The following is a 21,357-nucleotide window of genomic DNA, read 5'->3' as shown; positions in this document are numbered from 1 at the left end:
TTCAAGCTTTCAGCTCTGTCATGTTCTTTGTCGTGTCCTTCATTTGTGATCATTGGTACACACTTGCAAAGCCATTGCCAAATCTGAGAGGTGGCTGTATCTCAGCAGTGAATAAATTGATTCTTGTCTATAGTTTGTGTTTCAACTGATTCTGTGGAGCATTTTGGGAATATTTTGTGATGAAAGTTGCTATATACATGTAAGGCATTATTAACTCTTAGCATTATTTGAACCTTGCTAGGTTCACCTGTTGTAAGAGTGAATAATCTGTAACTAGAGTTCAGCAAACAATTCACAGAGAGTATTTTACTTGATCCGAAGAGCCTCCTTTACTGCATGTAGAACATGTGCTTGCAGATTTCTATCTCCTCGTTATACATATTGATTTATTTTTTTTCCCACTCCATGCTTGGTCATCAGCAGTTGACTGCTGATATTGGACAAAATGGGTATTTGACGTTCAAGTTGTGTTGGTTTGTTTTCAGCAGTCACATGGTATTTTTTTCTATTTCTTACTGGATGGGCAAATGTGATAGGGCCCTATTGAACATCTATTAAAGTCAATAGACAGTCTCTTTCTGATTTCAAAGAGGGGTGGAAAATGCCTGTAATTAGAAAGAGTGCTCAAGAAAGCCACCATTTAGGGAGAAGCAGAAGGTAAACAGAAACAGAAGATTTTAGTGAATTGTAAATGCTCCCTTTATGGGCTACGGTGATCTTGACTTAGGTATTATTGCTAGAAAACAACTTGTCCGCTGTGTAATAGTGATGGGTTGGGGTCAGTTTCGACTTAATTTTCTTTCTCTGTACTCACACAAAATGACTGAAGTACAATCACCGAGGGTGAAATCCTGACTCCACTGGAGTCAATGTGAAGTTTTGCCATTGATGTCAGTGGGGCTAGGATTTCACCCTTATATTAGAGTGTTTGTTTTTCCTGCCTAGTAGTCCTGATTGTTCTGCTAGTACAGGAACTCCTCTTGTATGACGTGTATTTCACTCACCAGACAGTCTCCCTCCACTGGTAAAGCAAAAAGCCCCCTCCACCCTGTAGCCACAGAGCAGGACTTATCAGCACCACTTTCATTTCTTAATTCTCTTTTCATTCTTTCTGTCATGCTTTATCTGGGCCACACAGCTACGCTGGCATTATCACCTGGTGAGGTAAGTGCCTTACGCTTATCTGAATGTTAGCTAAGTGTTCTGTGGGCTCAATTCAGCCTTGCGCTTAGCCTAGGAACTCCCAGTTCAGTTACTGGGAGCTCAGGGGTATTCAGCATGCTGCAGGATCGGGTCCTGCACTTGCAGCTTGTTCCACCAAAATATGAATTATGGGTGAAAGTCTCTAAAATTACATACTGCATTTGTCTGTTAGTCACCAGCCCATCTCCAGTTCAAAGTACAAACCTAGAAGGGCAGAATTTGCAACAGTGTAACCACACTAATGCAAAACGAACCAGCAGTCAGGTAGCACTTTAAAGACTAATAAAATTATTTATAAGGTGATGAGCTTTCGTGGGGCAGACCCACTTCTTCAGATCTGGAAATGGTGAACTGACATGACGAATATTTAATGGAGAGATAGAAAACAAAAAACAAACAAAAAAACCCCCTGACAACTCAGCTGTGGGGGGCACGAAGGGTAGGGAGGAGGGGGTAGAAAATTACTTACTGCAAGTGTCTATTAAGTAAGTGATTTGCCTAAGATCGCTATGGGTATCAAAGATGGGGAAGCTGTCTATGTAACAGCTAAGGTAATTGCTATTTCTATTGAGGCCAAGGAGCAAAGTGTCGAATTTGAGAATAAATTCCAGTTCAGATGTTTCCCTTTGTAATCTGGCATTAAAGTCCGGGCAGGCAGCTTCTGGGCTAGACCCCTCTCCCATGCTGCAGAACTCGGCCCACTGTTCCAGGATGGGATGCGGGGGCTGGGCTTCCCAGTCGCACACAGCTGCCACCTTCCTATGCATCAGCCCAGTCCTAACCCTTTGGTAGTTTTGTGTCTGCTCTCACAGCAGATATAATAACTCTAGAGGGTTTTTTTAAAGCTCATTGTGTTGTGATAAGTTTGCTGTGCTACAAATGCATACAGTAACTTTATAAATATTAGAATTATTTTGTCATTTATTGTGCTCCTTTATTTATATTATTGTTTGTTATGAAGGCCATTTTATTTATTGATTGTTATTTTTTAATTACCTATGTAAAATATGTTCCTAACATTATTGACAATATATTTTTGTTATACAGGGTGAACATCTGTCATCCAGCACCCTGGGGACCTGATGGGTACTGAACAAAAGAACTTGCCAGACCACAGAAAGTCAACAGTGTCGAGCAGCATTACCAACACTTCCACTGCTCACTGGGCTCTTAGAAGACATTTAGGGGTAAATTGCAGCTAAATAACAGTACAGAACACTGAGAGCCAGGACTGGTGGCTGTAAACAAACTGTATGGGATCACGGGAAAGTTGGGCGCAACCATTGTAAGTGGTTGTTTGCCTAACTAAAACCGTGCTAGATCACAGACGTTGCTGGACAAGAGATTGCAGGACTAGAGAGGTTCAACCTGTATTACTATTCCAATTAATAATGTTTGTAGATTTTTTTCTTGAAGTGAAGATAAATAATACTAGAGTAAACTAAAGACATTTTTAATTTGGAGTGGAGGTGGTGCATAAATATTTTGCTCTGAGCTCAAAAATGCTTAGTTATGGCTCTTTTCTCATGAATCCAAGAGTAACACCTTGCAGCAATAGATGACATTGCAGATTGAACCTCTCTAGTCCAGCACTCTCTGGACAGGCAACTTCTGTGGTCCGACCTGATTTTAATTACCCAGATGCCTACTGGCCAAGTTTCCCGTGGCCCCATAAAGTTTGTTTACAGCCACCAGTTCTGACTCTCAGTGTTCTGTGCTGTTGTTTAGCTGCAATTTACTCCTGAATGTCTTCTGAAAGTTCAGTAGACTGTGTAAGTGTTGGTAATGCTGCTAAAAAACATTGACCTCCCCGGTCCAGCAAATTCTCTGGTTTGGCACTGCTCAGGTCTCTAACATGCCAGACTACAGAGGTTCAACCTTTATTTATATGGGGTGAAATTCACACCTGTGCAGTAAAACTTAAGTTTGGTTCACGAATATTGTCTGGATCTTTGTACAGGGATGAATTGCACTCTTAGCTCTATGCCGTTCTCATACAGGGCTGTCTCTGTTGAACGATAAAACTCTTAAAGGCTACGTCTACACGTGCACGCTACATTGAAAGAGCTTATTTCGATATAGCGACATCGAAATAGTCTATTTCAATGAATAACGTCTACACGTCCTCCAGGGCTGGCAACGTCGACGTTCAACTTCGACGTTGGGCAGCACCACATCGAAATAGGCGCTGCGAGGGAACATCTACACGCCAAAGTAGCACACATCGAAATAAGGGTGGCAGGAACAGCTGCAGACAGAGTCACAGGGCGGACTCAACAGCAAGCCGCTCCCTTAAAGGGCCCCTCCCAGACACAGTTGCACTAAACAACACAAGATCCACAGAGCCGACAACTGGTTGCAGACCCTGTGCCTGCAGCATGGATCCCCAGCTGCCGTAGCAGCAGCCAGAAACCCTGGGCTAAGGGCTGCTGCACACGATGACCATAGAGCCCTGCAGGGGCTAGAGAGAGAGCGTCTCTCAACCCCTCAGCTGATGGCCGCCATGGCGGACCCCGCTATTTCGATGGTGCGGGACGCAGATCGTCTACACGTGCCCTACTTCGACGTTCAACTTCGAAGTTGGGCGCTATTCCCATCCCCTCATGGGGTTAGCGACTTCGACGTCTCGCCACCTAACGTCGATTTCAACTTCGAAATAGCGCCCAACACGTGTAGCCGTGACGGGCGCTATTTCGAAGTTGGCGTGCACGTGTAGACGCGGCCAAAGACTTCAGTGGCCTTGTAACATACTAACAGCTTTACATGTGCTGTGAACGGACCCTAGGACAATGAAGTTTCCTGGCAAATCTCTATAACCACAGCAGGTCTGGAGGCTCAAGCCTGGTCTCAGCTCACTACGTATGACAGCCATGTTGGTCTCTCTTGTATTATATTAGGATGAGCGACTGGAGCACTGGCACAGTAAAGCTTGCAAATGTGATTGCCAAGGAAGTGCCAACACCATGTGGGCCACTGGAACCAGCAACTTAGTGTGCATGCCGGGTAAGGGGTTACTTTCTCCGCGTGAGGAGCCATGTACATAGATGCGTTCCAGTGTTTTCACTTGTTCTGACACCACAAGGCATTTTCTCCAGCCCTCAAAACTTTTGTGGCTCTTTCCCACACCATCTCCGATTTTTAAACAGACTTTTTATACTGTGGACATCAGATCTCAATGTAAGTATTTAGTACTGACTTCACCAAAGCTGCGGCTGCATCAGCTAGCTTCTCCCCCGTTATGCCCCTACGGGTTACCTTAGCCTTTTTTGCTGCAGTGTTGCTCTGGGAAACCATGTGGAGTTGCTTATGTACTGGAACCCCCATTGTGGTATGGTTTGTATTCCTTAGATGTATAATATGTCATAGATTGCGAGGCCAGATGGACCATTATGACCATCTAAATCTGACCTCTTGTAGAACATAGGCCACAGAACTTCCCAAAAAGAAATACTAAGAAAGATCTTTTACAAAAAAACATCCAATAGTGATTTTAAAATGATAATAGTGATAAAAAAGCAACTAGTATCATAGGTAATTTTTTCCAATGGTTAATTACGTGCACTGTTAAAATTTATACCTTATTTCTAGTCTGAGTTCATATTGCTTCCACTTTCAGCCATTGATTTGTGTGATACCTTTCTCAGCTAGATTAAAGACTGACTTACTTGCCATAAACCTTGTGCTCCAAGTGGAGCATAGGTCATCTACAAGTCTCCTCCACTTCACTCTGTCTCAGGACAAAGCTTCTAGCTGACTCCAGGAATAGCCCAGTTGTTGTCCTTCACTGTCAGTAGATTTTTTTCCATGTTGTTTGAGGTCTTCCTCTTTTGCGTGTTTCCTTGCAGGTCCACAAGGACTCTGCTGGATGATGGTTTTCTGAGAGTGTGGCCTCGCCATCCCCGCTTTCTTCTCTTGATTTGAACGTCAGGTGGTTCTTGTCCCACTCTGTTCCAAAGCTTCTCATTTGTGACCAAGTCTTGCCATTTGATGCATAGGATATCCCTCAGACAACTGTTTACGAATGTCTGCAGCTAGTGTTTTGAAGACTTAATACGCCAGGTCTCGCATCCATACAAAAGCACGCTCTTCACATCACACCGGAAATCTATGCTCAGCTGGTCATCCACCACAACCCCCAAATATTTTTCAGGGTCACTGCTTCCCACGATCGAGTTCACCATGCTATTAGTATGGCCTGTATTCTTTGTTCCTAGATGCATACATTTACATGCAGCCTTATTAAAATGCATATTGCTTGGCTGTGCCCAGTTTACCAAACGATCCAGCTTGATCTGATTCGGTGCTCTATTTTTGCCCAGCTATAAAAGTTTACCGAATGCGCACGGCAGTGGAGGAGTGGCCCCACTGGGGCTAGCATTTAAGGGAAAAATAGTAGTCTACCTCACGTCCCATTAAAGTCTTTACAAACAACTGCACGTAATTAATATTACTGCCCTAGTCCCTAGCTAGTTGTAGAATTGTAGACTCAAGGAATACTAGAACGGGAGGAGACCTTGAGAGGTCATCAAGTCCAGGCCCTTGCCATCATGGCAGGACCAGGCACCATCTAGATACTTACCAACCTGTCCTGAAATATCTCCAGTGACAGAGATTCTACAATCACCCTAGACAATTTATTCCAGTATTTAACCAGCCTGACACTTTGGAAATTTTTCCTAATGTCCAACCCAAACCTCCCTTACTGCAGTTGAAGCCTGTTGGTCCTTGTCCTAGCCTCAGAGGTTAAGAATAATAATTTTATCCCCTCCTGCTTTTTAACATCCCTTCTGGTACTTGAAAGCTGTCATGTTCCATCTCAGCCTTCTCTTTTCCAAATGAAACAAACCTAGTTCTTTCAATCGTCTCTCATAGCTCGTATTTTCTAGAATTGTAATCATTTTAATTGCTCTTCTCTAGACTCTGTGCAATTTCTCCACATCTTTCCTGAAAGGCCGTGCCCAGAACTGGACACAATACTCCAGCTGAGTCCTAATGAGCACCGAGTAGAGTGGAAGGATTAATGCTTGTGTCTTGCTCATTAACGCATCCCAGATTCATGTTTTTTTTTTTTTGCAACAACATCACATATTTAGCTTGAGGTCTACTATGAACCCTAGATCCCTTTCTTCCATGCTCCACCTTGGGAGCCACTGCTCATTTCATAGGCAATACTTTATTACTGGCTATTGGCAAAAGCAAAATCTAAAGGTTTTAGTAGTGACCATTTAGCTTGGGCCAAATGGAACAAACACAAATAGAGTAGAACTGATACTCTATTCTGCTCATTAGTTTCCTTATGCCTTTGCAACATTGTCCTCACGAGCTTAGCTGTCAGGGGAGCAGCCAATCTAATAACAACCAAAAGAGTTTTTTAAGGTCAGTGATAACATCATTAAATAAATTAACTGGTTGGTCCTGGCAGCCTCCAGCCATCTGTTGAGTAGTTCTCTGTCTGTGACACAGTTGTGCGGAACCGAAGGTGACCCCTTAATTGCATTATGGCTGAGTGATCTACAGCTTAGTGTTACTAAAAGTAAAATTCTGTCTTTCATCCCCCATGTTTAAGACAGGCCTGCCAAGGAGTCAGTGTATGGGCTTCTTCACTCCACTCTCAGGTTGCAGTTTCAGACGCGAGGGGAGCACCTCATTTTACTGCTGTGGGAAAGCTGGTTGTGTTGTGACCTAATCAGAAGATGACAGGCTGTTATAAATCCAGGGCATGGTTTAACTCCTGCCGGCCTGTCACCGCCAGCCTGAAGGGAGATGCAAGCTGAGTTCCATTTTCGTTTGATGTTTTTTCTTTGATGTCATAAAAAGGCAAAGTTTGTGCAACTGGAAAGGACGGGCCAAGGGTGTTGGGGGGAGAGAAGGACCATTGCTCTCCCACACAGTCAAGCAGAAAATCTTCTCCACACCCCGATACCTGCCCCGCCCTGCCCTCCCCCCCATGCCCCAAGCAGACACAAAATGTTGCGAGAGGCTCGCTCCACTTCCTGGCTGTAGCTGCCTTTGTCGTCTCCCAGGCAGCTAGTCTACCCTTTACCGGGACATTCCCACCATTCAGTGGGTGTCATAGGCTTTCACGGGGCTGCCTCAGTGTCCCTGTTTTGGCTAGCGCCCCTGCCCGCACCAGGCTGTGGACTGTCTCTGGGGCCTGAGGGGAGGGCAGGCAGAGCGTTTACTTCCCTAACTTGGGCTTTTGTACTGGAAGAATTCCCCTTCAGAACAGCAGCTCTTGTCGCCCCTCCCCCTTCCGGGTAAGGTTGTTTCATCTGCCACAGCCTCAGCTACTGGCATACAAGGGGAAGGAAGCTTGATTCCTGTTGAGTACCAGCAGGGATGATGTCCCTGTCCCTTCTCTGGCAGTAGGCCACAGTGCCATTTTGCATTGGTAGCTAGTGTAGGGGACAAATGAGCTGGGAGGATAAAGTGTGGACATCAAGTGCATAGGTTGTAGGGGCTTCGTCAGGCAATTTGTATGCGAAGCTTGTTAATGTCTTCCTTTGGCTTCTCTGGACACCGCATAGATGGCTTAATGGCCAACAAGGTGCCTTGCAGAGAGCCCAGCTGATAGGATTCACCAAAAAGGAAGGAGCATAATGCACCATCCATTAAAAGTGCATTGCTGCTTCAGTGGCTCTGGCAGCTGGTGGGATTCTTGTTGTCCCACTAACCATCATGAGAAGATCATTCCAATGTCACATTGATCCCCGCCATCCCGCTGCAACGTTACGTTTCTTCTATAGTGGCTACGCCCCTATGAAAGCCAGGTGGAAACTGGTTCACACTCTGCCCCACTGGGATCACAGGCCACCCTGCCATTACACAGCTAGGCGCACACGGGACATTTACAAAGTGGCCACAACCAACAAAAGCCTCTGAACCATCAGTGCGAATTAGACGCTTAACAGAGCGCTGTCATTTACGCCAGCTGAGGAGCTGTAAAAACCCCAAAACCCTTTATGGCCCAGTTTTCCAGACTGCTCAGCTCCCAGGAAGGAATGCTGGGAGCCTCGTGGCTTCCTCTCTCAGTGGCACTGGTCACCTGTGACTGTTCTTCCCAACCCCTGCTGCCTGCCTGACTCCCAGTGTCCCTTCTCTTTCTTTGCAGGAAGCGGACAGGGTGCAACCAAGGTGGGCAGAGGATGGGAGCCGGGAGGGAACTGCAGGGGGTAGGAAAGGACCAGGAGTCAGGAGTGGTGCAGACCTACAACAGGCGGCAAGAATGAGTGGATGGGAAAACTCTCTGTACGGGAAAACTCTCTCTCCTGCTTACAGCTTTCAAAGTGGTGCCGTTCTAGAGCCCCCTTCCTCCTGGCTGGTCTCCCCAGTTCCTTGAGAGTCCCCATCTCGCCTCCGCCCCCCCGGGGCAGAGAAGATCTTCATGGCAGAAGAGCAGCAGAGAAAACAACAGTGGGAGGGAGGAAGAAAGACTTGTGGGGCGGGGGGAGGGTACACTGTGACAGCCACAGGCAGAAGCAGTGGGTGATCGAACTCCTCAGCTCCCGTTTGTAGCTTGACGTGTTGGCCCTTCAGCACTGCCTCTTCCTTTGCTTCCAGTTCATAGCCTATTGGTGGTGGCAACAAGTCCGTCTTACAGGGGGGAATTCCAGGCTGGCAGCTGCGCAGCTTGGCTGGAATTGTTGCAATCCATTGCGAGAGGCGAGAGCTGCTGCTCATTCTAAGTGGGCTGAGCCAGACCCTTGTGGTGGAAACTCGACGGGCACCTGTCCCTTCCAGTCACAGCCTTTTGCTCCCAGAAGGCCAGATGGAAAGCCCCTAGTGCCCACTTACATAAACAGTCCCATTGCCCCAACACAAGTGAGCCGGCAGGCACTGGGGCCTCGATAGTTTTCCATCCATGGGCAGAATACATTTTTTTCCAAGCACTGAGGTATGTACAGATGTGCACCGCCCATAGAAACACTAGCTGCCGGGTGTGGGTGCACTGCTCGTCAGCTGGGCGGCATTTAAAGCTGTCCTGCGTGGCCGCTCAAGTCGGACCACTTCTGGCAGTGGGGCAGTGGCAGTCTAAGTAGGTCAGCTGCTGCCAGGCCTTGCTAAAAAGCCCATCTGCTAGGTGAGGAGTAACCCTTACTGGTTCCAAAGAGACTAATTTTAGCCAGCAGGATGAGGCCTGGCATATATAGGGGTGAAGAAATAAAGGCCACCTCAGGGGGCTCCTCAGCGCAGCTATGGAGATGACCCCCCGCCCTCGGGGGGGAAAAGAGGGGGAGGATTATTGTACTCAGCACTGGAGGCCTTGCAACTGTCTCGCGAGGTCGGAGGAAGATGCTCATGAGCACGCTTTAGGGTATGTTTACACTGCAGAATAAACACATCCTGCAGCAGCGGGAGGCAGAGCCTGGCCCATCTGACTCTGGCTCGTGCTAGGCAGCTAAAAACAGCAGTGCAGGTGCCCTGGCTTGGGCTGGACCCAGCGCTGGGGAGGATCCCAGAGCCTGGCTGCAGATGGAACAGGAATGTCCGCACTGCGCTTTATAGCCCCATAGCACGAGGCCTGCACTTGGCCCCCGGCTCTGAGGTCATCTTTGGCCTCGTAAACTGGCCCGGTGCCCAGAGGGGGCGAATTGTGCAATGTCTGTGCAAGGCCAAAATACGTCAGCACAGCAGAGAGTTGAAATGAAGAGAAGGAACCTTCCCTTCCCCGCCGGCGAGTGCTGCTGTTCATTTTACGGTTACCGCCACCCCGCAGCGGCTGAGTGAAAGGAAGCCTGCAGCTCTGCAGGTGCCCAAGCCCTACAGTGCTGTTTATGACCTGCCCTAACAGCATGCGACTGCCATGCAAGAGGAAAGACAACCAAACAAAAGCACAGATTGAATCCACACGCCGCCAACATGCCAAGCAAAGAAACCACGTCAATAGAAGCAGCCAGCCTTGCCTTGGATTAACCTGTGTGTTTCTCTTGCAGAGTGTCCCTATCATAAACCCCTGGGGTTTGAGTCCGGAGCACTTCTTTCTGACCAGATAAGCTGCTCCAATTCAGAGCAGTACACTGGCTGGTACACGTCCTGGACTGCAAACAAGGCCCGGCTTAACGGCCAGGGCTTCGGGTAAGCCAAACCTCCTGGCTGCGTTACAGTGGGGAGTGCTGGACAGCAGTTCGAAGGAGCATGCTGCCGAGTACTAGGAGCCTGGAGCCTAACGTAACAAAGCGAAAAAGGGGGAATGAAGTGGAAAAGAAAGGCACAGGCTGTGCCTTAAATATCCAGTGGCATTTCCACCTGCTTACACCAGGGCTGAACCTGGTTGAGTGAATGCCATATCCCCAAACCAATTCCTATTTAATTTACAGACGAAAGGCAGGAATCTCAGGGTCAGACTCTGGAGTTTTGCCATGGACTAAAAGATTTGGGCTAAGCTTTTCAAACATGCCCAGCCTGGGCCCTTCTAATTTTTAACAGCCCTGGGTGGAATAAGTTTTGTTGGAGGTGCACCACCACTCAAAACATGTTTCTAGCTTTGGGTGCTGTGGGGGCCTGAATCTCTCCTGGAGACCTGCCCAAGTGTCATCTTACAGGGATCACTGGTGACCAGTGATCGGACTCCTCAGTTTCTGGCTTCCTAAACTGAGGCACCTTAAGCAAGCCTGAGTTTCAGAAAGTGCTGGCCGCTCTCTCCTTTCAACCAGGCAGTCAGACATGGAGTTACCACAATGCACTAGTCACTTTTTCAAATTCGCTCCTGAATGGCTCAGCTCCTGTTTATTCCCTTCCTTCCTTCCCTGTCTGACCCAGTGGTACTAACCCCTGCCCTGCTTTTTTTGGTTTGCCTTGTCTGGCAGGTGTGCGTGGCTCTCCAAATTTCAAGACAATGGGCAGTGGCTGCAGATTGACCTGAAAGAGGTCAAAGTTATCTCCGGCATACTCACCCAGGGGCGCTGTGATGCGGATGAGTGGATGACAAAGTACAGCGTGCAGTACAGGACTGATGAGAATCTGAACTGGATTTACTACAAGGACCAGACAGGAAACAACCGGGTCAGTGGGAGGGGCAGTTTGGTGCAGACAGGTTTAAGCTGCATGCAGCGTTTGCTCACACTGATTTCTGTCTTGTGCAGAACACCAACCCTGTGCTCCACGGCATCACACTAAGAGATAAGCGAGACTATGGGCCAGACTTTCTTGCCTCTGGGCTTGTCTGAGAGCAGGAAGGAAGGATGGCAGCGAGTAGGGGGCATTCCTCGATCCTCCTGGCTGGTCTGTAACACCCCAGATCTCTGCACCACTTAAAGAAGCTACCAGGAAGCTCTAAGACACACCTCTGGCGTGGCAGCTCTTCACGAGCCCCCTGCCAGCGTAGGAGATGGCATAGCAGAGGTCTGCGCCCACAGGTCCTGATAATGCCCTTTCCTGCGCCATCTGCCAGCCTACCCCATGGAGGGCAGTTGGCTCAGGCCCCAGATCTGTCAGCTCTGTGCGAGCAGGGAGTTCTGCCCCTGCAGCAGAATTCTCTGCTGGCCTTTTGCAGCCATTTCATTCCCACTGCCACAGAGAATCGAGCCCGGAGAAATCCGACTCATCTACGCACATGAAAGACGGGGATTAAGCTGACTCTTGTCATGAGCTCTACTAATTTGATTCCTGCCACTTCCTGTTTATCAGAGCCTCCATGGGGAATGTGCAATATTAAAAAAGAGACACGAGCAAACATTGAGGCACACACAAACAGAGAGAGTGGAAAGGGGGAAACGTGAAGGTCTGGATCCCTGGCACCCGGGAGCCCCTGGCGGCTGATCTTATGTCAACGCTAGGAAAAGAAACCACACGGTCATACCTCAGTACTGGGGGTGAACGAGCGCACCAGCCCCCTGGCTTGTGCCTATTTTAAGTGGCCCGACTAGGCTGCAACCAGTGGAATCTTTGGTGCCATAGGGAACATCTCAAGCACATCCGCAGGCTCTTTTAGAAATCCAGCAGCACTGTTACACTTATGGGAAGGACATGTGCCCCCCAGCAGTCGTCGGTCAGCGCTAGCTAAGGGGAACAGTGTTGGATAAAAGCTGGTGGGTGACATGTGACTGACACCACAGCAAGTAATATTTGAGAGCTTCTGTCAAAGCAACTAGCGTAAGAGAACCGTGGTCTGTCCTAACAGCAGGTAGGGATTGAAAAGAGTCTGAGTAGTCTTTGGTGAGCCAGGTGTGCACAAGACAAGCTCTGTGTAGGGCTGTGGTGTTCAGCCACTATAATGGCTACCTCTATAGCCAACTAGCCACATTATTCTGGAAATATATTTATTGTTCAGGCCACTTAGCCACACTCAGCCAGCCAACATGTGGCTAATGGATAGCGTGTGGGACACCACGGGTGTGGGGAGGGAAGAATGGGCGTTTCATGGGAGCCTGAGGTTACCCATTCCCCATTACCATCTTGGGATGACAGCTTGTGCCAGCTGGCACAATTTTAGGAGGCCCCATTGGTTTCTTTTAATGGCAGTACTGGATTCCAAAATTTAGCACTACAGGACAGACAAGCTGGCACAGCCTCCAAAAGGTGTTGCACCATTGCTGTAACACTGACGCCAGCTGGCCAGACCTCCTCTGCCAACGTCACGGACGCTAACCTCATTCCCTGCTCGGTGCACCATTAGCCACAAAGCATGCCGAGCTCCACACAGAGCAATACTCATTTAACCACGGTGCCACTTAGAAAAAAGTGGCACTCAGCTCAGTCATTATTTAAATGCCCAATCGGTGACGCACTTACTGGGTTAGCCGGTAGCTGGCAGTTTGACAAAGCCAGGTCAAATTGTAAAGGGGAACCTGCCAAGGACACTGCAAGAGCAGGCAGGCAAGACCAGAGTGCGACCAACACCCTGTGTCTGAAGGGAAGATGTCTCACAGTCTCTCATGTTCCCCGCGTGGCCTGACACTCATTTACACTGTGACACCTTCCCGGTGCCAGAGGGATGAGCCAGAACCTGGCACAAATGAGAACTGGGCCCTTTGAATTAAAAAATGGCAAATCTGTTTGCAGTTCTCCTACGCCCTTCTTGGGTCGCTTTTCTTTGAAACATGGGTGATTTTTTTTGGTGGGGACAAGACCAATAGGTCTAAAGCTCCCCAGCCTTACCATAGTTCTACACTGTTGTAGCTCCGTTCGTGACTTGGTGCTAAAGTAACTTCACCAGTGTAGGCAGCCCTGCAACGTTCACTAGCCAAAGGGAAGAGATTTGCTTCCAGTTACTAATACTGTCATCAGGGCTGCCTGGGGCAGGCTTCACACCAGGTGATCAAACAAGTCATATTCTTGCTTGCAAACTGGTGCGCCCAGAAATGGGTTTTTCGCCTGGTCTGGGGAAGGCGAAGAGCTAGCCCTTTAACCCACTTGGCTCTGTGCTAACCTGCCTTTGTCTCTCTCTCTTGGTGGTTTATAGGTTTTCTATGGAAACTCAGACAGATCATCCATTGTCCAGAACCTCCTGCGCCCGCCTATTGTTTCCCGCTACATCCGGTTGATACCCCTGGGCTGGCATGTGCGCATTGCCATCAGGATGGAGCTGCTGGAGTGCATGAGTAAATGTACTTAAAGTCCAGCCAGGCCTGGCTTTCAAAGGGGCAAGAGGGTAAACTCTAGCAACAGGTAGAAAGACAGGAAATACAATTATGAGGGTAGCAAAGATGGGCTAGATTCTGCCATAACAACTCACAGCCCACACAAAGGGGATGCCCAAGGATGTATGTCAGAGCCGAACCTGACCCACTTAGCATTGTTGAACCTGATCTCAGGAGCTGAGCTGCGTGGAGAGCTTTGATTCTCAGCCTTCACATTTTGTCAGTGAAAACCCAGGGCTTGGGCAATTGCATTTGCTCACACTGACGCAGGGAAATGTCGAACCAGTCACCCCCATTCTGGTGGCCAAAGAAAATGTTTACCAAAAATCTCCCCCTCACGACCAACTTTTTTTTCCCCACAAGGGCTGCAGTGTAGCTTCACTTTCCTTTGACGCTAATGGGGACTTGCGTAGGGGAACTAACGTCCAGCAAAGACTTAATTGGATTTTTTAAACTCCTTTGTGTATGATTTCACGCTGCTCCAGTTTCTGATTCTAATATAGCTTAACTGCTAACCTTCTCTTGAGTAAAATTAGAAGACATGGTACTATGTGGTTGCTTAAAATGTTTTAATGGTTTAAAGTGTATCAGTAAGTGTTTAGTGGGTTGCTAATCTTTGGTGAACCATAAATGTGATTTGAACAGCTAGGTGTTTACGGGTAAATAATGAAACCTAACTCATTGTTATACATGTGTATTGCTTCCACACATACACAGGGTAAATGCACATCCTGTAAATTAAGGGGCTTTTTGGCAGCTAAATGGATTTTAACAGCACATAAATTAATAAAGCCATAATTATAATGAAAGCTTATTCATTTTTGAGGGAGAAACATTACCATAATAAGGAAAACTGGCGTATCCATTTTTATCAGGCTGTTGGTTGCTGTTTCTCAGCCTAGAGGGATAGATTTTTCCTGTGATGCCTAATCTTAGTTTATTGTGCAGGACTTGCTAGAGTAGCTTAGACTATAACTCCATTGAGTCCATGATCGTGCCCCGTCCATGGGCAATCAGTGATGCTCTAGATGGTGTGGGCTAGCTGCACTGGGAGAGGGAATTTGTTCCCCAGTCTTGTCATGAACAGATTACCTCAGACTTGAGCCCTCCAGCACCAACGACTCAAAATGTTGGTATAGACCTAACACGTCACATGAGCTTTGCATGACAGTTGTGCTTTTCACCCTCGCTACTTAGTGTAAACGAACTTTACACCTCGTGCTGTAAGTATTACTAGACCCATTGTATATGGACTTCCATGTGCTCACACAGTGTGTGGGGCAGAACAGGCTGCCTGAATTAGGCCTATACATTCCATAAGTTGACGTCAGACCAGGCAGCCAGTCCCCATGCACAGCCTGTTGGATTCTGGTGCTATTGGGCAATGCAGAGGGCAACTAGAGGAGGTGGTGCTTCTTTTCCAATGTTATGCATTGATGTGTGGAGAGACAAAGCGAGGACCTTGTAGCATACTCTCATCAGTGGGTTACACTGCTACCTGGCTGCCAGGCCCTCACGGGGAGTTACCAGAGGCCACTGAGCCTCTTGAACAAGTGTGTTTTAGGTCAGACAAGAGGGTGTTGTTGGAGAGAGACAGACTGTGAAGACAGTGAGATGGGAACCTTAAAAGTAATATGCTTTATGTGGGGGTATGTAAACCAAGGGCTGGGTTAGAGTTCTGCTACTGTAAACACACTTCATTTCTCAAGATGAATTTCACCTGCCATCACCATGCCCACCTTGCGTGGGTTTCTCACACATCTCTGTAGCGCTGGTGAATTGGAAGAACCCTGTCATCACCCAGCATCACCAGCTCCCCATCATTTCCTGCTTTAGATCAATAACACATGCATTCACTGAGGCTGTGTATATACTAAATAGCTGTTTTGTCCACAAAACCTGCCTAGCCTCCTGATTTCCAAGAGTGTTCCGTCAGCAGTAAGTCGACAGAATGCATCGCTTTGCCAACAGCTGTACTCCGCTCGCCATGAGGAAGAACGCCACTGTTGACCAATCTGTTGACAGAAAGCCAGTGTGGACATTCTGGGGGGCCCTCTGTTGACAAAAAGGGCTTCTGGGACACCGGGCAGCACTTTATGCTGGGCTTCTGGCTCAGCTTCTAGGCTTTATGCTGTCCTTCTGGTTGGTCATTTTGTCCACAGAGCAGCTGGGCAGTTCAGACACCCTCTGTCGGCAGAGTAGATCGCTATTGTGATCCACTTTGGGGGTCTGGTCACCATCTGTCAACAGAAGTTTTATTGGAAGATATCTTCCAACAGAAACTTCTGCCGACAAATCCCTCTAGTTTCGACGTAGCCTAAGTGGGAACCCAGCTATGCATCTCTTCTCATTGGGGGCTGCAATCATTCACTCCACACTTTTAATTCATTTCAATGCAGTTTCACTGCAGCTCTAGTGGGAGAGTGGACCCCACAGCTTTGCATGACCTGTGTCAGGTCAGGCCACTCCCAACCTTCTTCCTGAAGGTAAGGCTGTGACAGCAGCTGGGGCCTGCATTTTAGAGTTCTGAAAGTTAGCTTGCCTGGTGTACAAAACGATTCCCACTTCGTCACTGTAATTCAGCCCATTTATTCAGACAAAGAAACATAAGAACATTGTTCATCAGGTCCAGAGAAGCTCCTAAATATCGAGCATTGGACAGGCTCTTCCTCAAAGCCAGGGCCTTTGGCTTGGTTTGGTTGTAAAAAATCCCATCGTCTCGTCTTGGCCTGCTGCTTCCTCTCATTGGAACCAACTGCAGCGCTCCCTGACTCGTCGTGCTAAGCGAGCAGTTCTGCCCGCTTGCACGCAGACACACACCACGTGTTATGTTTACAGGTGAGCATGCAACTACTGAGGGGATTTCCTCAAGTAGTTGTCTCCAGAAATCAGTCAGCAATGAACGACCAGTTTAAGGAGAGCAGACAGGGCCGCACAAACAGTTTGGGGGCCCAAGGCAGATGTTGAGAGCAGTGCCCAGCAGCTGTGGGGGAGGGGGGGCTTGGGGGGGTGCTATTGTCAGCTGGAGCATGGGGCCTAAGGCAGCCACCTTGCTCACCTTGCCCTAAGGCTGGGCCAGCAAGCAGGACTGAGGCCAGAACATTTAGGTAGCTACATCAGTAAGGATTTCCTTAATGTAGACAAGGCCTCAGATTATTGTAGTGATTGTAACCATCACCCAGCAGCTTGTAAGGTAGAACTATGACAGTGAATTAAGGGCTCATAATTTCTGTGTCAATCGCAAAGGGTTTAAGGAAAATTCAGGACAAATGGGGAAGGAAGAAAGCATGGCAATGAAGGCCAGGATGAGGACAGCTTTACAAGTCTACATATTTTTTGGTTACTCAAACTCAATTGGGGTAAACGAGCTGTGATAATTGTGGAACTCACCTTTTGCTGCAGAAAATGCCTCATGTTTTATTCATGCCTGGTGGGAGAGGGAACTTGGTGACACGGGTCGTTGGAACCCCTCAATAAGAAATCAGAAATGCAAGAAAAATATGCTGCTCTGGCAAGTTTGCAGATTTCTGCTCATTTGAAACAACAGATTAACGGCCGCTGTGCTACAGGCAATGCCATTCATCATATGCTTGTGTTGTAACTGATACGTTCATTGGTAGCCTGCCTCCAAAGTACAACTTAAAAAAAAAACAAAAAAAAAAACAGAGATTCCTCCACCAGACAGAGAAACTCTGCTCATTAACACCAGGCTGGAAAGTCTGGTTTTGTCATCTTTTGTGTTATGGGTTCCAAGGTACCACCCCGGTACTCAGAGCCCAGCTGTGCCCTCCCCAGCGCTCCCCCTGGAGCCAGCGGGAGTGCCTCGTGCACAACAGTTACAGGCCTGGGGTTGGGAGCAATGAAATGCCACTGTCCACTTTGCAAAACAAATGACATGCTGTCAGGGTTTCGCTATTTGAAATAATAACCACTTCCCGCTTATAAAACTGATGCTGAAAATCCCACTGCTTCCTTGGCCCAGGACAGAGTAACCACCAAGTTAACAGATTTTGCACCTTCATTTCATGATTAGGTTGAGATGTCTGATTCCTCTTACTGCTGTTAGCTACGACTGCCCAGCTGTCCTAGTCCCTGTCAGTATGTCCTTTTCAGCGCCTGATCGCCACCCCTCTGAATCTCAGACCTCTTCCTTCTTCTGCTCCTTGCACTTCAGGGAAGCTTGGCTCTCTTTTCCACAAAAGGAGTAATTCCTTCTTTATGAAGCTAAGGGAACTGAATGGGGTGGGAGCAGAAGTGGAGGCTGCTGTTTTTGTTGGGGATGTGGATAGGGAGTCTTGAGGGAAATGAGCCAATTGTAGGTGGGGAGGGGGGCTGGATTTATACTGACTAATAAGAGATTATATGAATTTTGCTCAGCAGGTGAAATAGCTGCATACAAACCCTGAGCTCTGATTGGCTAATAATGACCTTCAGGCAGAGTTCAATGCTTTGCATACTGTCTAGTTACCAGGAAAAAACTGCAGTTATTAAGCAAGTTACATACACTTAGCAAGTGTGGGGGAGGGGACCATAAAGTGAAGTTAATTCTCAATTATTGGTAAATAAGTGAACGAGCTCTTAGCAGCCTACACCATTATAGTCATTAGAGCCCAGTAAATAGCACCTCAACATTTAATTGACTCTTGCATTACTTTATAATAAAATGAACGCTGATCAAAAGTATCATCTGAGTAGGGAGTCCCTAGATGAAAATCTCTCCTCAGAACAGAAATCTGAGGAGATATACACACACACACACACACACACACACACACACACACCTCAGAGCTGGAAGGGACCTTGGGAGGTCATTGAGTCCAGTCCCTTGCCCTCTTGGCAGGATCAAGCACCAATGCTTTGTGTTTTGTTTTTTTAAATCGATTTGCCTCAAATCCCTAAATGGCCCCCTCAAGGGTTGAATTCACAACCCTGGGCTTAGCAGGCCAATGCTCAAACCTCTGAGCTATGAAATGATAAATAAAGCAAAATGATTGATTCAACGTGTTAAATTTCCCAGTCACTTACTTATTGCTGAACCTCCTCCTCTCTTCACAATTTTTTGCTTTAGTAGAGACTTTTTGGCCCTGAGAATAAGGTTGCTTATTTCAATGTCAATACTAGCACTGCACTTATCACCAGAGCAGGAGAACTGGTTGGGGCCCAGCTCTGCTGCTGCACAGCTTTGACGAAGACACTTAATGTTCTTCTCTCCTCTGTAAAATATGGATTTTACTTACCTTGTGGGGCTTTGAGAGGCCCAGTTAATTAAACAGCCAAAAAGGACTTTGAGACCTGCATTTTTGTTGCTCCAAGTCCAACTCAACATGAGTACAAAACATTAAAGTAACAATGTAGCTGATAATGGGATGAAAGCACAGTAAAACAAGCTACAATACCATTGTGAAAAGCCAAAGGGATTCCTAACATAGTATCATGCTAACTCACTGACACAAGGGACGCCAAGCACAATCAAACCGAACTGAGGCTGCAAGACTGGAAGAAATTGAGTGAGAAACAGCCTGAGCATCTTAAATCTGGTACTCTCTCATCTGGCAACATTTGTCGGCTGGAGCAGTGGCTGTCGGCACGGCCAGGCCTGGAGCCCCCACCTGCCCCGCAGAGTGCAGGGACTGAAGCTGAAGGCCGCACTGGCCCCATGGCAGCATGTGGACTGGGGCCAGTGCCACTGCCTGTCACATCACAGCACGATGTCAGGGCCAGAGCCCCTACATGCCTGAGCCCCCTGGCAATCTGGAGTCCCCAGGGAGCAGGAGGCTGGGGCTGCCTGGGGCTGAAGCCCTAGACTTCTCCTGGTCCAGCAAATTCTATCATTCAGGATCTGTCAGGTCCCAACCATGCCAGACCAGGGAGGTACAACCTGTAGTACTGAAAAAAGAATGTGCTGGAAGTGGAAATTCAACTGGTAAATATTGGTGACAACTTTTAAAACATTTTAAAACTTTCAAATCATTGTGAGTGTGAAAAGGAAGCCACCAGAGCCCGACCTTGAAACTGCTTGCAATTTAATTAGATCAGTTTTTAGCCTTGGGGTACTCTAAAGTGACAAGCAAGGTCATGGTGCTGAGCGGTCCAACCAGCCCTGCCTTGAGCTGCCAATTGCAAATTAGACCACGGAGACTGCCTGAGGCCTTCCTAATGAGCTACACCACTTCCCTGAGTCAATGACCCTTTCCCCTCCTAAGGGGCATGGGATCGAATTTTCCTTTCTGTCTGTGGCAGAACATTGAGATCCTTTCAGTCTCTCTCAGCTGCTCAGAGAGAGCTATTACTTCCCTACCTAGCTTGCAGGGAAGAGCCTGTATTTCCAATTGCTTCAAGGAATGCGAGGCGCCACCTTTTTCTAGTCCTTTATGGTTGTCAGGAAAACACACACAGCTGAGCCCAGAAGAGAAGTCAGTCAGCAGAGTAAAAGGAACTGAATCCAAGCAGTTTCATTAGGAGAGAAGGCTGTTTCTCAACACTGTAGGGAATGTAGGAAGAGGAAATGAGCGTGTAAAATAGCTGAACATCAAGAACAGTGGGGTCATGCCTGCGAGGTCATAAGAGGAATCTAGCAAGCAAAAGTTGTAAGAATAAAGCTGAGGAAGTGAACTAGGAGAAATAGAAATTTCAAATATATTTCAAATTTCTGGCCACCAACAATTATGTGGGAATTTTGGATGCTGGGCCTGAGGTTGTGGATGAAGCAGTGGTTTGCCTGTTTAAAAACTGAAGCAGGCCTGGTTAAATGAAGATATCAGCCAGTTGGGTGATGTGTTAGCACTTATCCCTTGGAGGGCAATATTAAGGATAACTCACTCCAGCCCATCAGGACATGACTGCATTGCAGAAGCAGCATACTCCTCTTCCTGGAGGTCGCAGAGTGAGGAAGACGGCCAAGAGATAATGTCTCATTCCTCCAGAGCTGCACCTGCCTTTCCTTTTGTGAAAATGAGGGCACAGGGTCTTTGGCACTGGTGGAAGCTCAGAGGTCTGAGAAAACCCTCCCCAAAGCAGGTGGAAACCAAAATTATTTCAAGGAGCCCCAACAGATTGCTCAGTGCTGTACAGACAAAGGGATTACAGACCCAGCCAAAAGTCACTTACAACAAGTTACTGGAGACAAAGTGGTGGTGACTGAATTAGTGATCTAAGGAATACTGTAGGGTTCATTGTGTCTTTCTGGAAGTATATGACAAGGCAGGATTTAAAATCCTAGATAGAGGGGTTTTGGAGTGTACTTAATGACGCATTTAAGTGCTGAGGGCAGCATGACTGTGAGGAGAGGATCAAATGGGGACAGACAATTATGAGGGAGCTGTGGGAAGACATGAACAGAGGATGGAAGGAATGAGAGGAGAAATATAGATGGGAAGGCAAGGTCCTTCAGGAACAGACCAACAGCTTGAAGACAGAAGAAAGCCAATGAAGCAATATGAAGAGGGAAGTGACATGATCAGAAGAATGGTAGAGGATGGAATGGGCAAAGCTAAGCATGAAGAGGACAGGCAAAAGGTAAGAAATGATCTGTCAAGAGAATGACTCTGCAGTGATATTCTGGTGTTCCTGATATCAA

At 47.5% G+C, this 21,357-nt stretch overlaps 1 protein-coding gene across 1 annotated transcript; it reads left to right on the top strand.

The window, feature by feature from the left end:
* Positions 1 to 984: 984 nt before the first annotated feature.
* On the top strand, positions 985 to 13,756 carry RS1 (retinoschisin 1). The gene is made up of 5 exons (XM_074987567.1): positions 985 to 1,164; positions 4,101 to 4,206; positions 10,137 to 10,278; positions 11,010 to 11,205; positions 13,604 to 13,756. The coding sequence occupies exons 1-5, from the start codon at positions 985 to 987 to the stop codon at positions 13,754 to 13,756; spliced, it is 777 nt and encodes a 258-aa protein (XP_074843668.1).
* Positions 13,757 to 21,357: the final 7,601 nt, after the last annotated feature.

Source organism: Carettochelys insculpta, chromosome 1 (assembly GCF_033958435.1).
Source record: "Carettochelys insculpta isolate YL-2023 chromosome 1, ASM3395843v1, whole genome shotgun sequence".
Taxonomy (NCBI): Eukaryota; Metazoa; Chordata; order Testudines; family Carettochelyidae; genus Carettochelys; species Carettochelys insculpta.
This window is presented reverse-complemented; position numbering and strand designations above follow the sequence as displayed.